Source organism: Candoia aspera, chromosome 2 (assembly GCF_035149785.1).
Source record: "Candoia aspera isolate rCanAsp1 chromosome 2, rCanAsp1.hap2, whole genome shotgun sequence".
NCBI lineage: Eukaryota > Metazoa > Chordata > Lepidosauria > Squamata > Boidae > Candoia > Candoia aspera.
The window spans coordinates 239167856-239183552 of NC_086154.1; the positions used below are offsets into that span (position 1 = coordinate 239167856).

Here is a 15697-nt window from a genome sequence, read left to right on the forward strand (position 1 = left end):
ATGTAGTTATTGGTGAGATGTCAAGATTAAAGATAGACATTTTGGGCATCAGTGAATTGAAATGGACTGGAATGGGCCACTTCACATCAAATAACCACCAGATCTACTATTGTGGACAAGAGGACCACAGAAGAAATGGAGTAGCCTTCATAATTAATAGTAAAGTGGCTAAAGCAGTGCTTGGATACAATCCAAAAAATGACAGAATTATCTCAATTCGAATTCAGGGCAAGCCATCTAACATCACAGTGATCCAAATATATCCCCCAACCACAGATGCTGAAAAAGCTGAAGTAGATCAGTTCTGTGAGGATCTGCAGCACCTACTGGACAACACGCCTAAAAGAGATGTTATTTTCATCACGGGAGACTGGAATGCTAAGGTGGGCAGTCAAATGACACCTGGAATTACAGGTAAGCATGGCCTGGGAGAACAAAATGAAGCAGGACATAGGCTGATAGAATTTTGCCAAGACAACTCACTCTGCATAACAAATACTCCCTTCCAACAACCTAAGAGACGGCTTTATACATGGACTTCACCACATGGACAACACCGAAATCAGATTGACTACATCCTTTGCAGCCAAAGGTGGCGGACATCTATACAGCCGGTAAAAACAAGACCTGGAACTGACTGTAGTTCAGATCACAAACTTCTTATTGCACAATTTAGGATCAGACTAAAGAGATTAGGGAAGACCCACAGATCAGTTAGATATGAGCTCACTAATATCCCTAAGGAATATGCAGTGGAGGTGAATAATAGATTTAAGGGACTGGATTTAGTAGATAGGGTCCCAGAAGAACTACGGACAGAAGTTCGCAACATTGTTCAGGAGGCAGCAACAAAATACATCCCAAAGAAAGAGAAAACCAAGAAGGCAAAATGGCTGTCTGCTGAGACACTAGAAGTAGCCCAAGAAAGAAGGAAAGCAAGAGGCAACAGCAATAGGGGGAGATATGCCCAATTAAATGCAAAATTCCAGAGGTTAGCCAGAAGAGATAAGGAATTATTTTTAAACAAGCAATGTGTGGAAGTGGAAGAAGACAATAAAATAGGAAGGACAAGAGACCTCTTCCAGAAAATTAGAACCATCGGAGGTAAATTCCAGGCCAAAATGGGTATGATCAAAAACAAAGATGGCAAGGACCTCACAGAAGAAGAAGAGATCAAGAAAAGGTGGCAAGAATATACAGAAGACCTGTATAGGAAGGATAACAATATCGGGGATAGCTTTGACGATGTGGTCAGTGAGTTAGAGCCAGACATCCTGAGGAGTGAGGTTGAATGGGCCTTGAGAAGCATTGCTAATAACAAGGCAGCAGGAGACGACGGTATCCCAGCTGAATTGTTCAAAATCTTGCGAGATGATGCTGTCAAGGTAATGCATGATATATGCCAGCAAATTTGGAAAACACAAGAATGGCCATCAGATTGGAAAAAATCAACTTATATCCCCATACCAAAAAAGGGAAACACTAAAGAATGTTCAAACTATCGAACAGTGGCACTCATTTCACATGCCAGTAAGGTAATGCTCAAGATCCTGCAAGATACACTTCAGCAATTCATGGAGCAAGAATTGCCAGATGTACAAGCTGGGTTTAGAAAAGGCAGAGGAACTAGGGACCAAATTGCCAATATCCGCTGGATAATGGAAAAAGCCAGGGAGTTTCAGAAAAACATCTATTTCTGTTTTATTGACTATTCTAAAGCCTTTGACTGTGTGGACCATAACAAATTGTGGCAAGTTCTTAGTGGTATGGGGATACCAAGTCATCTTGTCTGCCTCCTGAGGAATCTGTACAACGACCAAGTAGCAACAGTAAGAACAGACCACGGAACAACGGACTGGTTTAAGATTGGGAAAGGAGTACGGCAGGGCTGTATACTCTCACCCTACCTATTCAACTTGTACGCAGAACACATCATGCGACAAGCTGGGCTTGAGGAATCCAAGGCTGGAGTTAAAATTGCTGGAAGAAACATTAACCATCTCATATATGCAGATGATACCACTTTGATGGCTGAAAGCAAAGAGGAACTGAGGAGCCTTATGATGAAGGTGAAAGAAGGAAGTGCAAAAGCTGGCTTGCAGCTAAACCTCAAAAAAACCAAGGTTATGGCAACCAGCTTGATTGATAACTGGCAAATAGAGGGAGAAAATGTAGAAGCAGTGAAAGACTTTGTATTTCTAGGTGCAAAGATTACCGCAGATGCTGACTGCAGTCGGGAAATCAGAAGACGTTTAATCCTTGGGAGAAGAGCAATGACAAATCTCAGTAAAATAGTTAAGAGCAGAGACATCATGCTGACAACAAAGGTCCACATAATTAAAGCAATGGTGTTCCCCGTAATAATATATGGCTGCGAGAGCTGGAGCATAAGGAAGGCTGAGAGAAGGAAGATAGATGCTTTGGAACTGTGGTGTTGGAGGAAAATTCTGAGAGTGCCTTGGACTGCAAGAAGATCAAATCAGTCCATCCTCCAGGAAATAAAGCCAGACTGCTCACTTGAGGGAATGATATTAAAGGCAAAACTGAAGTACTTTGGCCACATAATGAGAAGACAGGACACCCTGGAGAAGATGCTGATGGTAGGGAGAGTGGAGGGCAAAAGGAAGAGGGGCCGCCCAAGGGCAAGATGGATAGATGATATTCTAGAGGTGACGGACATCCTTGGGGGAGCTGGGGGTGGTGACAACTGACAGGAAGCTCTGGCGTGGGCTGATCCATGAAGTCACAAAGAGTCGGAAGCAACTAAACAAATAAACAAGGGTTGCTGTAGTGCATTAGTGCTTGTCTGAATAATGTTCTTACACAGCTCCTCTTGTGGGAGGTTGGGTTGTTGCTTTGGTAATGGAGCACTTGGTTAGTGTGGGTAGATTTCCGGCTTGCCATCATTTCCTCTACTGATGAGGATGACCAAGAAGGGTAGTGTGTTGTTGTTGTTCTCTTCTTCCCTTGTGAATTTTATTCCCTTGAAGATGTTGTTGATGGTTTCATGTATTTCCTCCAGTTGTTCCTTTTTTATTATGACGAAGGTGTCATCTACATACCAGATCCATATTTTGGGTTGTATACGTGGGAGTGCTATCCTTTCTATACGTTGCATTACAATCTCTGCCATGAGTCCTGAGATTGGTGACCCCATGGGTGTTCCTTTGATTTGTTGGTATATTTGTCCATCAAACTGAAAGTAGGTAGTGAGGCAGATATGTATATGTATAAATGGATGGGAAATTTTAAGATGTATAAATGGATGGGATGTATAAATGGTTTAAGATGTATAAATGGATGGGAAATTTTAAGATGTATAAATTCTGCTGGGAATATTATTGGGAATCTGAATTTAGCAGAAGCTCATGTTAGAGGATTTAGTCCTGAACATAAGCAGAATACTGAAAGAATGCAGAGTAATTAAGCTGCTGAGAAGAAAAACTAATGTCCACAATATAGTTATCTTGGATGCAAAGTATGGGTAATACAATGGTCTCAAGGTTAAGGTCTTTTTCTGTGACCAAAATCAGGATTGGTGTTACAAGGACACCGAGCAACTTCAGGCTTAAGTAAACATCTGGCTTCTAGCTGTAAATGTATAAAAGTACATTAGCATAAAGTAATGGAGGATGAAGTTGCTGAACACTTCTGGAGTTGTTTTGGTATGGAATGGACTGGTGATATTGTATGTATCAAAGAGGAGGAATCTGCAACTGGAGACCAAGACTGGTGGAAAAAACTGCAGTTTTTTGAGAACAGACCAGATGTCAACAAGGACAGCTGGACAAGCATGCTAGAATCCAAGAAGCCCCCTGATGTTATTTTTTCCTCCTCCCAGAAATAAGCCCAGAAGTCAAAGTACAGAAAGAAACTGTATGAGTGAGGCAGTGAGGGAGTGAATTTAACTAACAATAGGGCCGATGAGAAACAGATACAGAGACAATGTGTGAAAATTTCCCTCTTTTCTTCATTTGTCTCTCAGCATTTATTCTAGTGGGCAAAAAGGCTCACTAGTACAAAGAGATGATGTAATCTCCAACAAAGGTAGATGGGAGAATGTAGTTCATTGCAAGGAATGAATCTTAGTCAGAAGAAAATAAGAACTGTGTGTTGTCAGAAGAAGCATTAAAGATGAATGCTGTGGGAATTGATTTCTTAAGACACATGTGTGATAAAAACAAGTAGAAAGAGAGTCAAGAGTGAATGGGTGATGAATTGGATAGAAAAGTGAGTGACCAGTATGAAAGTAGTACACTGAGATGGTTTGATCATACAGACAGAATGAATGAGAACTGATTCAGAAAAGAAACACAGGAAGGAAGTGTGAATGAGTCAAGAGGAAGGAAAAGATAGGAAACGTTGCAGTTGGATGGCTCCTGCAAAGAGGTAAGTGAGAAGGCAATGTATGAACTGATGCATGGGCTCAGTGGAAACAAGGATGGCTTGTAAGGACAGAAAGGTATAGAGAAATATAGTGAATAGTATTGGAGTAAAGAACCAGCTTGGTGTAGTGGTTAAGGCATCAGACTAGGACTGGGAGTTCTAGTCCTGCCTTGGGCACAAAGCCAGCTGGGTGACCTTGGGCCAGTCACACTCTCTCAGCCCTAGGAAGAAGGCAATGGCAGACCACTTCTGAAAAACCTTGCCAGTCTCCGGGAATTGGACACAATTGAATGGATTAAAAAAAATAATTGGAGTAAGTCACACTGAGTTGTATTTCTTTTCTTTTTCCTTATTTCCTACTTGTAATCTATATGTAAGTACTAGTGGTGTGCAGTATTTGGATGCAAACAGGCTCGGGCACTTTGGAGCTGGCATGGGGACCTTCATTATACCTCTCAGCAGCTCTTTAAAGAAGCTGTGCCTTTTCCTAGGCTCACATAGTAGCTATACAGGCTTAGGAAAACATCTATTTTAGTTTTTAAAAAGTTTATGCAGTTCAAGCAATTGCTGGCAGGTACAGTGAAGTGCCTATGCCAGATCCAAAGCACCTCTGCCCACTCTGAAACTGAACACTGCACATCTCTGTATGCATGTATATTTTCATCTTTAATATTTTTCTACTTTTGCTTTAAAGCTCAAGCTGCTTTAATTGAAAGGCTGAGTATAAATTGAATTAATAAATATGCACTAGTTGGTTTCTATCCTAGCCTTTTTAAACCACAATATCCAGTTGTAAATACATCAGGAAGCTATGTTTTTTAAGTTTCTTTACTAAGCAGGACATAAAGCAATCTTAGAAATGACAATTATCTGTTCTGGATGTGATGATTTAGTTTAAAAGACCAGGACTGAAGTACTGAAGTAGACCTATGTAAGAAAAATCAACATACATAATCTTCCGTTTTTTAAAAAAATATTAAACTGTAGTTTATTAAAACAAGTTTATTTTAATTTATTCTGACTAAAAATGCCAACCTGAGTAAAAACCACTTTGAAGCTTATTTAAAAGAAAGCAAAGAGTTCACAGTAAATTCCTCCAATAGAATATTCTATGGTCAGACACTGTATCACCATTCCCCCCCCCATGAACTGTATTTCTGCTGGCAAAGAGACAGTGAGACTGAAGATTATCACCATAAAATGAGACAATGAAATGAAGTGGCCATACGTAAATGGTTTTCATACTAGACACAATACCAGAGCAATACAGATGATTATTTTTACTGTTGATTTCTCTGATACTCACACTCACACATCTTTCATACTCAGCTGTGAGTGATCCTAAAAATGAGCACTAATGCAATTTATTACAAGAAGCAGCAGCAATCTCACAGATTTCTTTGCTTCCTTATTCTTCAAAAACACAGTATCCCAAAATATATTAGCTCAATATACTCAAACTTTATCAAACCATATCAATCATATACTTGATTATGTGCCATCAAGTTGTTTTCGACTCCTGGCGACCACATAGATTTTCTGCACAATGATCTATCCCTAACCTGTTCTTTCAGGTCTTCCAACATTGCCACTCAACCTACTAAAATAATAAATCCCCCACACACATACTATGAATGAAACCAATGATTTTACTGGGAGTTAGTAATTCTCAAATAATCTCTGCTACTGTATGTGAATAATACAAGAAATCTCTACTTCAGTTTAGAAAAAAGAATGATGAAATGAAAGCAGGCCCAATTTTAGTAATTGTTAGTAGAATTAACTAACTTCTGTAAAGGGGTAAAGACTTGGCTCTGCCATCTTGCTTGGGGCGGAAGGGGACCATCAACCTTGGGGGTGGTTAGCACTCTAGAGGCCCCCATGTACTCATGAATTTAAATTAAGAACTTTTAATATCTCCATCTTGGATTTTATATTTATATTTTTATTTAAGAGGTACTGTTTTTATTGTATTTTAATCTGTATTTATTTTTAGTTTTATTGTAAACTGTCCAGAGTTGCTCTTTGAGGGAGATGGGTGGTGACAAAATTTGAAATATAAATAAATAAACTGTTCCTTGTTCTTCAAAGTTTAAAACACAGCCAATGTGTCATCTGTTTTTAGGGAAAAAAAATTAGGTTCTTTCCTAACATAACAAAGTAGTTTCATGGAACCACAGCCAAAATAATTTCTATGTAGGACAGTACAGCCCCCTGCAAAAAAATGGACAAAGAGTAGAAACAAATGGACAGAGTCCAGTTTTGCAATGTTCTCTTTCAAGGTTTTATAAATGCACTGCAATTCAAATCATCTAATTAAACAGTTGTTATTAATTATAAATACGTACAGCACTATCTGCAGGCTGTGTTTGTGATAATGCTATCATTGTCTGAGAAGAATGTAGCAAGATAAACTGGACATTTCATATCTTGAGACCTTGGCATTCTTTCATTTCAGCACTCATCTGCATTCTCATTAGTATGCATGAGATTTTCATTGAACTTTAAGACTCCTAGTGGCATATAACACATTGTAATAAGCATAAAAGTGGGCATGCAAATTAAAACTCCCATTAATCACTAAATGTTACCCATTAAACAAAGAGAGACCAACTCAAACACACAGGCTGTAAAATGCAGCATGAGCAACACAAATCCTTACATCTCCAAAGACACTGAAAATGACTGTATTTTTCACAGAGACTAATGATATGGAAAAAGGAAATAGCTCCTTCTATCTTCAGATACAATCAGTGCCTACTGGGAATTAAAAACTGTAAAGGTTATGACCATTCTATGTGCCAAAAAGATAACGCCTTGCCAAAGGACATGGTTTCCTTTCTTAAAAAGAAACCTAGGCAAAGTAAGTATTGATGTTCCCTAGATATATAAGTAAAAGCATTCTTTAATCCTCTGTTGTTTTGTTCCTGGTCTGAACACGGAACACTCATGTTCAACCTTTTGATTTGCATGAAGTTCCCTATGTGGGAGTTGGGCAAAAATAATCAGTTTACTCTTACTTGAAAGGGTTGATGATAGAATCAGAAAGAGGAAAAGATCTGCTGCTACTAAAGTCATGAACTATTAAGCCAAGGAGAAAAAAAATCTAATTTAATAAATAAAATATACCCACTTTTTATAGCACAAAGATGTTTAAACACATACACAAAGGAAATACAAAAAAAATAATCCTACTATGTTAATTTCTGTTCACCCCAAGCAGAAAGATTTTATCTAATCCCTCTCAGGAAAAAAAACCCCACAGTATGTGAAGAATTCAGTACAGTATTTAACAATTATCTATCAAGAACGTCTTGCTATCTATGAACAGCAATGTGATCCTACTGTTTAAATGTATTCTTTGTTCATATTAACAGAATATGAACAAAGAGAGGGAAAAAGTTTCTAATAGTATTCTATTTCAAGCTTCACTGGGCAAAATGAGAATGAAGAAATCTGTAAAAGAGGTTATAAGTGCTACTTCATTCTAGTAAACACAGAGGCCCAAGCTTTCTGTATCAGGTCTAATCTGTAAACTACTAATGAGAATCTTAATATTCTACTGTTATTTTATTGTATTTGATGGTACATTATATGTTATAACTTGTGGTTACAACAATAAACTTACTTACTTAACTTACATACTAATGGGAATCCTCTGGCCCATCAATAAAATGCTGCTTAAAAGGTCTCCCTTCCTTCTCCTATAGTAATCTTGAGAAAGGTCTTCTGAAGTAATCAGTTGAAGGGGATGTTTGCAAAATTTTTGTCTGGGCCCACATGTGTCTGTACTAGGTATGACATATGCCTACACCTGTATAGATTACTGCTTCAATTTACAGCCTGCTTTTCTGTTCATTAAATTCTCAAGATGCTTACAACATTAAAAGAAATGCACAAAAGTTAAAAAAGGAACTTCAACCACAAATATGTGCAACTACATGTTCCTGTAAAAAATATGAATCTCTGTGGTGTGTATCAACTGTAACAAAGGACACTCCACATTAGCAAGAATAGGAAAAAATAAATTCCCACAGCTTCATATAGGGAACCTTGTTTAAAAGTGGGACACTTATCTTCATTCATTGGGACTGATACATGCACTGAAATAATGTTTTGAACATAAAGGTACATAAATGCTGCTGCTATTAAATCCCAACTCTTTCTTCTCCTACAGAAAAAGCAGAATGTGGTCTTCATTTTTTCCATCGCAGCTTCCAAACTGAAACTTTCAGTAGTTAAAATGTAAACCTAAAAAATCCAGTTAATCTTGCTCTTGTATTTAAGCACCTGCATTCTTATCTGTTCTCTTTGTCACAAACAAAAATACATCACACACCTCCTTTGCCGTAATAATGGATGAGAAAACAAAGCACTCTGAACATTTTCTTCTCTTTCCCTGAAAGGAGCTGTGCTTTATGAAAAAAAGAGACTGCAGCTTATTCGTAACACTTTTTATTTCTATGCTGTTCACAAATCCTTCCAATTCAGTGCCACAATAATCACAAAGGGGAGAAAACGTCATAGTAATTATAAGGATTATTAAGTTGTGTTAAAAATGCAAATACAACTAAAAGTATATCTTGCCACACATGGTTTGTTTCCTAGATAATAAACTTCGTAGATTTGCAAACGTATCCTAATCTTTGGGAAACCATCCAAAAAGATGTTTAGCTCATATGCATTCTTGTCAAAGGTCATTTGATCAAAACTGCTTTTCTTACTTCAAAATGCATGCAGAGCTGAGTCTTGCATTTTTCTATGCAACTTTCAGACATTACATTAATTTGGCCAGGTTTTTTTTAAAGTATTCTTAAAGTCAATAGTTTTAGAACTGAGTTTTGAATCTAGATTGATGGCTGTAGACCAAGTCCATACTAATCTGCAAGTTCCATTTTTCTGTGTTTTTTCTATCTGTTAAAATGGAACAGCACTGTAAAAGAGAAAATAATGTCTGAACAAACTGGAGAGATGAATGTCAAGGGAGGCAAAGTTGTACCCTCTTAAGAATTCTTAAGGTAAGGGTGAGGCTAGAAAGGTTATATAACTTTTCAATACAATGTGGGAGAGGCGGAAGTCAGTAGGCCATGCTTTTCCCCAGAAGTCCCCATAATGTATTACCTTCCCACTCTGTTGGAATGGTTCCAGATTCATACTCGTATTCTTTTATATTGACAGCTTTCACAAATCTTCTCTCTTTAATGTTCTGACCTGTTTCAAAGGGGAGAAATAGTGGGTTATTAAGAATGTGTCCATATATTTTCTTCAGCGTTACAACTGATATACAAAGAAATAGTTTCATCATATTTTTCCAAATACAGGTAGTCCTCACTTAATGACAACTGGGACCAGAATTCCATCTGCTAAGCAAAGTGGTCATTAAGCAAAGCACATGGTTCCCCACTGATTTTGCTTGCCAGAAGCCAGCCGCAAAGGTAGAAAATGGCTATCACGTGACCACCATGGAATGCTGCAACGATCATAAATGTGACCTGATTGCTAAGTGCCCAAATCATGATCACAGGGATGCTGCAGCAGTCGTAAGTGTGAGGACCAGTTGCAGGTCAGTTTTTTCAGCACCGTCGTTAAGTCCAAACTGTCACTAAATGAATGGTTGTTAAGTGTGGACTACCTGTTACCGAGAATCATACTGTATCTTATAAAATGTGGATTCGCCTCTATGACGTATAAAGCGAGGGGGGCTGCTTGATTCTCTTCCTCCTTTATGGAACATGCAATCTATTTTTGCCTCAGATTAGTATAAAACAAGTGATTTTAATAATGGGGAGTTATGGGGAGGAATAAAAGTATCTGTGTAAAATTACCTCAGCAAGTGCAAAGTACAAATTTTCCTATCTTTAATTTGGAAAAAAAATCAGGCCCAAATTAAACCCTCTTGCATCATAATCTTGGGGTAATGAGGAGCTACAAATAGTCTGCTGGAAAGCACTAGAACTGAGGGCTCCATGCTGTTCACACTTCTTTAAAACTGGTATTTGTTGATTGATTGATTGATTGATTGGCAGGGGGAACATGCACTACTGAAAATCACAATTTTGCTGATAATAGAAATAGTGCGGAAGATTACATGGGAGGAAAATCTTAAAGGCAAAGGCGTTGTAGCCAGCTGGTACTTTTTGAAAAGGACATTAAAAATAGGGCAGTCTCAACAATACAGTGAGAAAGAAAACTAGAAAACATGTAAGGAAGGCCAAGTGGTTGAATAGGCAGCTCATGACAGAGCTGAGACTAAAGAAGGATGCTTGTTGGAAATGGGAGGAAGGGCTAATGACCAAGGAAGTCTACAAAGTAGTAGCTATGAAATGTATGGATGAGGTCAGAAGGCAAAACTAAAACATGAGTTAAGGCCAGCAAGAGAGACGGAATCCAGGAAAAGGGGTTTCTTCAAATATGTCAACAGCAAGAAGACGACAAAGAAGATCTCACTGCTTACTCCAGATGGAGAAATTCTAACAGATGATCAACAGAAGGCAAAGGAACTCAACTCCTATTTTGCCTCTCTCTTTAAATCCAAAGGTTATGGCAATTTGAGCAACACAGATTGGGAAGAAACAAAACAGGGGAGGGTGCAGATAAGAGTGTGGTAGCTAATTTGAATGACTTCCAGCTAATCTGAATTCCTTCAAATCCCCAGACCTTGATGAAATACATTCTGGAATACTAAAAGAACGGGTTGAAAAGCTGTTAGGAGCTCTATCAGTTATCTTTGAGGACACCTGAAGAACTACAGAGGTGACAGAGAAATGGAGAAAAGCAAATGTGGTTCCTTTGTTTAAGAAATTTTTAAAAAGAGGTATTCAATATCAATACCTAGCAGATTAATACAGCAGGCCATCTGTAAGCATCTTGAAAACAATGTTATCAGTGCTAAGGGTTTGGCTTTATCAAAAATAGGCCAATTGAGGCACATCTTGTCCTCTCTGATATAGTAACTACTTTAGTAGACAAAGGGAATGTTATGGATATAATCCACCTCAATTTCAGCAAAATGTCTACAACATGATATTCTTCTTGACAAGTTGTTAAAAGTTTGACTTAGAGGGTACTACAGTTAGGTAGCTACAAAACTGGCTGGTTGTCAGCATTAATGGACAGCACTGAATTCGACAGCACTAACCACTGGGGCCCCGCAGGTATCTGTCCTGCAGTGAGTATTATCTGATGTTTTTATTAATGGGATAATGGGACTAATGAGCTGCTTATCAAACTATGGATGACACAGAATTGCAGGTCTGGCCACCACCAAGACTGCAAACTAATCTGAACAGGTTGAAAGACTGGGCTGAGACAAACAAGATGTCCTTCAACAGGAAGAAGTTATGGTATTAAAATCAGGGGGAAAAAAATATATAGGGCATACATACAATATGGAGGATCCATGGCTTGGAAGCACTATCCTGGAAGACTTGAGTATGGTCATGACAACAAGCTGAACAGTGTGAGACAGCTGCTACAGGGTTAACACATTTCATACTGCATCAGAAGAAACATTGTGTCAAAGACACATGAAGCCCTTACTTTCCTCTAACACTGCACTGGTGAGATCCCACCTGAAATATTGTGTATGATTCTGGGTACCATATTTAAAGAAGGATATTAACAGGTTAGAACAAGTTCAGAGGAGGGTGACAAAGATACAGAGACTTGATGATATGCCATATGAGGACAAGCTGAAGAAACTTGGGATATTCAGTCTGGATAATGACATGGTATCAGTGCTCAGTTACATGAAAGGGTGCCATAAAGATGATTTTCCTCTGCCACAGAAAGTAGGATCAGAAATAATGGCTATAAGTTGCAGCTACCAAGGATTCATTCAAGTGTAAGGAAAAACTTCCTGACAGTAATAACTGTACAAAAGTGGAACAAACTACCTATGGAGTTGTGGGTTCTCCCTCTCCGGAGGTTTTTAAGGTGAGACTGGTCAGCCACCTTTCAGGGACAGTTTAATTAATTTACCTGCACATTGCAGAGGGTTGGACTAGATGATCCTTGTGTTCTCTTCCAACTCCACAAGTCCACAATTAGATGAATGTCGCCAATGGTAAAATTTACTTATTCCTTATGCAAATAACAAGTTACAAGGCTAACTGAGGAAAGTTGCCTTCCCATTAATCCTGAGACATTTCATTGCATCTTGCTAATGCACAGCCAGCACAATCTGAAAATGATGCTTAAACTATTTAGCCAGCTAAGCATATTTGGGCATTTATCTTCCTCTTTTCCAGATAAGAGCATTCCTATAGTTTCTCAACTGCAGTATAATTTCCTATAGTAAAAATTAGAGGTAGTACTGAGGGATACTAAAAAACACACTAGGGAGATCTGGCTGAAAGCCCTGTTGGGAGTAGTTCTTTCCAATTTATTTTAGCCCCCCTCATTACTAAAACTGTCCTCTGAACAATATACCATCGCAAATTATAGGACATAGGATTTGCCACATAATGGCACAACTAATAATTCTCAATTTAAAGGGAATGATTTTCAGAAATAATTATATTAAGCTGCTCTTTGCTATTACATTTAAGGACTGTTATTTTACTTCAAGTATCTGCATATTTAACATTAACAACAATTTTCAGCTTTTTGTCACATGCAAGTTGTTTGTTTAGTTCTTGGATGCTCTGTAAAGCTTCAAAATTGTTAGGCTGAGAGATCAATAAGAACACTGAAACTGTTGTAAAAATATTCTGGGATTTTGCAAAACTGGGCATGTAAAGTTCAGGCCAGCTTAACAGCTAGACAGAAACCTGCCTTCACCTCAGTCCTTGGGTCTTCTCACTTGCAAATCAAGTCACTTTCAAATGTAGACAGAATGGAGTTCATAGGCACCATAGACTCATTCCTTGATTCCTCCCAGTTATCTTTCCTGAGATCAGACTTTATTTCATTGTTTAAGCTTTGACACTTAAATCACAAGCGGGGATGTTGCAAGATTCCAGTTTATAACGTAATCTCTATTTATAAAAAGAATTCAAGGTATAGGACTTACATGCATTTTTAGAAATTTTTTTTTAAAAAGTTCAGGTGGCTGCAAATCTTTGTTTGAAAATGTGCTAGCTAGCCCAGAAAAGGTATACAGATAAAATTAGGGTTGGCATCTGGGAAGAAGTATTCCTATAACTCTACTGCTAAAATCCAGATGACTACTTGTTGTTCAGTCATCGTGTCTGACCCTTCGTGACCCCATGGACCACAGCACGCCAGGTCTTCCTGTCCTCCACTGTCTCCCGGAGTTTACTCAAATTCCTGTTCATTGCATTGGGGATGCTATCTAACCATCTCATCCTCTGCCCTCCCCTTCTCCTTTTGCCTCCAATCTTTCCCGGCATCAGGGTCTTTTCCAGTGAATCCTCTCTTCCCATTAGATGGCCAAAGTATTTGAGCTTCAGCTTCAGTATCTGTACTTCCAATGAACAGTCAGGGTTGATTTCCTGTAGGATTGACTGATTTGACCTCCTTGCAGTCCAAGGGACTCTTAAGATTCTTCTCCAGCACCACAGTTCGAAAGCATCAGTTCTTTGGCGCTCAGCCTTCCTTATTGTCCAACTCTCACAGCAATACATTACCACTGGATGGGAGCAAAGAGAATATTCTGTGTTTATTTGCTGCCATCTTTGTGGTACCCCTCATGTGGTAGCTCTAAGGGGCACACTAGAAGATGACTTCTTATAATAGGTCTGTGTATGTGTGTGTGACCTACACACCCACTATGGAAACTATTTTACAAGAACATCTACGACATACTCTTAAAAATTCAAATGTATCCACTATTGCTAATGGCTGTCTGCTGAGACACTAGAAGTAGCCCAAGAAAGAAGGAAAGCAAAAGGCAACAGTGATAGGGGGAGATATGCCCAATTAAATGCAAAATTCCAGAGGTTAGCCAGAAGAGATAAGGAATTATTTTTAAACAAGCAATGCGCGGAAGTGGAAGAAGACAATAGAATAGGAAGGACAAGAGACCTCTTCCAGAAAATTAGAAACATTGGAGGTAAATTCCAGGCAAAAATGGGTATGATCAAAAACAAAGATGGCAAGGACCTAACAGAAGCAGAAGAGATCAAGAAAAGGTGGCAAGAATATACAGAAGACCTGTATAGGAAGGATAACAATATTGGGGATAGCTTTGACGGTGTGGTCAGTGAGCTAGAGCCAGACATCCTGAAGAGTGAGGTTGAGTGGGCCTTAAGAAGCATTGCTAATAACAAGGCAGCAGGAGACGACAGCATCCCAGCTGAACTGTTCAAAATCTTGCAAGATGATGCTGTCAAGGTAATGCATGCTATATGCCAGCAAATTTGGAAAACACAAGAATGGCCATCAGATTGGAAAAAATCAACTTATATCCCCATACCAAAAAAGGGAAACACTAAAGAATGTTCAAACTATCGAACAGTGGCACTCATTTCACATGCCAGTAAGGTAATGCTCAAGATCCTGCAAGGTAGACTTCAGCAATTCATGGAGCGAGAATTGCCAGATGTACAAGCTGGGTTTAGAAAAGGCAGAGGAACTAGAGACCAAATTGCCAATATCCGCTGGATAATGGAAAAAGCCAGGGAGTTTCAGAAAAACATCTATTTCTGTTTTATTGACTATTCTAAAGCCTTTGACTGTGTGGACCGTAACAAATTGTGGCAAGTTCTTAGTGGTATGGGGATACCAAGTCATCTTGTCTGCCTCCTGAAGAATCTGTATAACGACCAAGTAGCAACAGTAAGAACAGACCACGGAACAACGGACTGGTTTAAGATTGGGAAAGGAGTACGGCAGGGCTGTATACTCTCACCCTACCTATTCAACTTGTATGCAGAACACATCATGCGACAAGCTGGCCTTGAGGAATCCAAGGCTGGAGTTAAAATCTCTGGAAGAAACATTAACAATCTCAGATATGCAGATGATACCACTTTGATGGCTGAAAGCGAAGAGGAATTGAGGAGCCTTATGATGAAGGTGAAAGAAGAAAGTGCAAAAGCTGGCTTGCAGCTAAACCTCAAAAAAACCAAGATTATGGCAACCAGCTTGATTGATAACTGGCAAATAGAGGGAGAAAATGTAGAAGCAGTGAAAGACTTTGTATTCCTAGGTGCAAAGATTACTGCAGATGCTGACTGCAGTCAGGAAATCAGAAGACGCTTAATCCTTGGGAGAAGAGCAATGACAAATCTCGATAAAATAGTTAAGAGCAGAGACATCACACTGACAACAAAGGCCCGCATAGTTAAAGCAATGGTGTTCCCTGTAGTAACATATGGCTGTGAGAGCTGGACCATAAGGAAGGCTG

At 38.8% G+C, this 15697-nt stretch overlaps 1 protein-coding gene across 2 annotated transcripts in view; it reads right to left on the reverse strand.

Annotated features, from left to right (window-relative positions):
• NDUFAF2 (NADH:ubiquinone oxidoreductase complex assembly factor 2) overlaps positions 1 to 15697 on the reverse strand; it is a 64606-nt gene that overhangs the window by 21248 nt on the left and 27661 nt on the right. Inside the window, exon 2 of one of the 2 annotated variants that reach the window (XM_063295634.1) lies at positions 9508 to 9597. The exons of the other annotated variant lie outside the window; for it this stretch is intronic. Coding sequence (XP_063151704.1) covers positions 9508 to 9597 — 90 coding nt within the window. The remainder of the gene's footprint in view (positions 1 to 9507; positions 9598 to 15697) is intronic. 2 annotated transcript variants of the gene reach the window in all.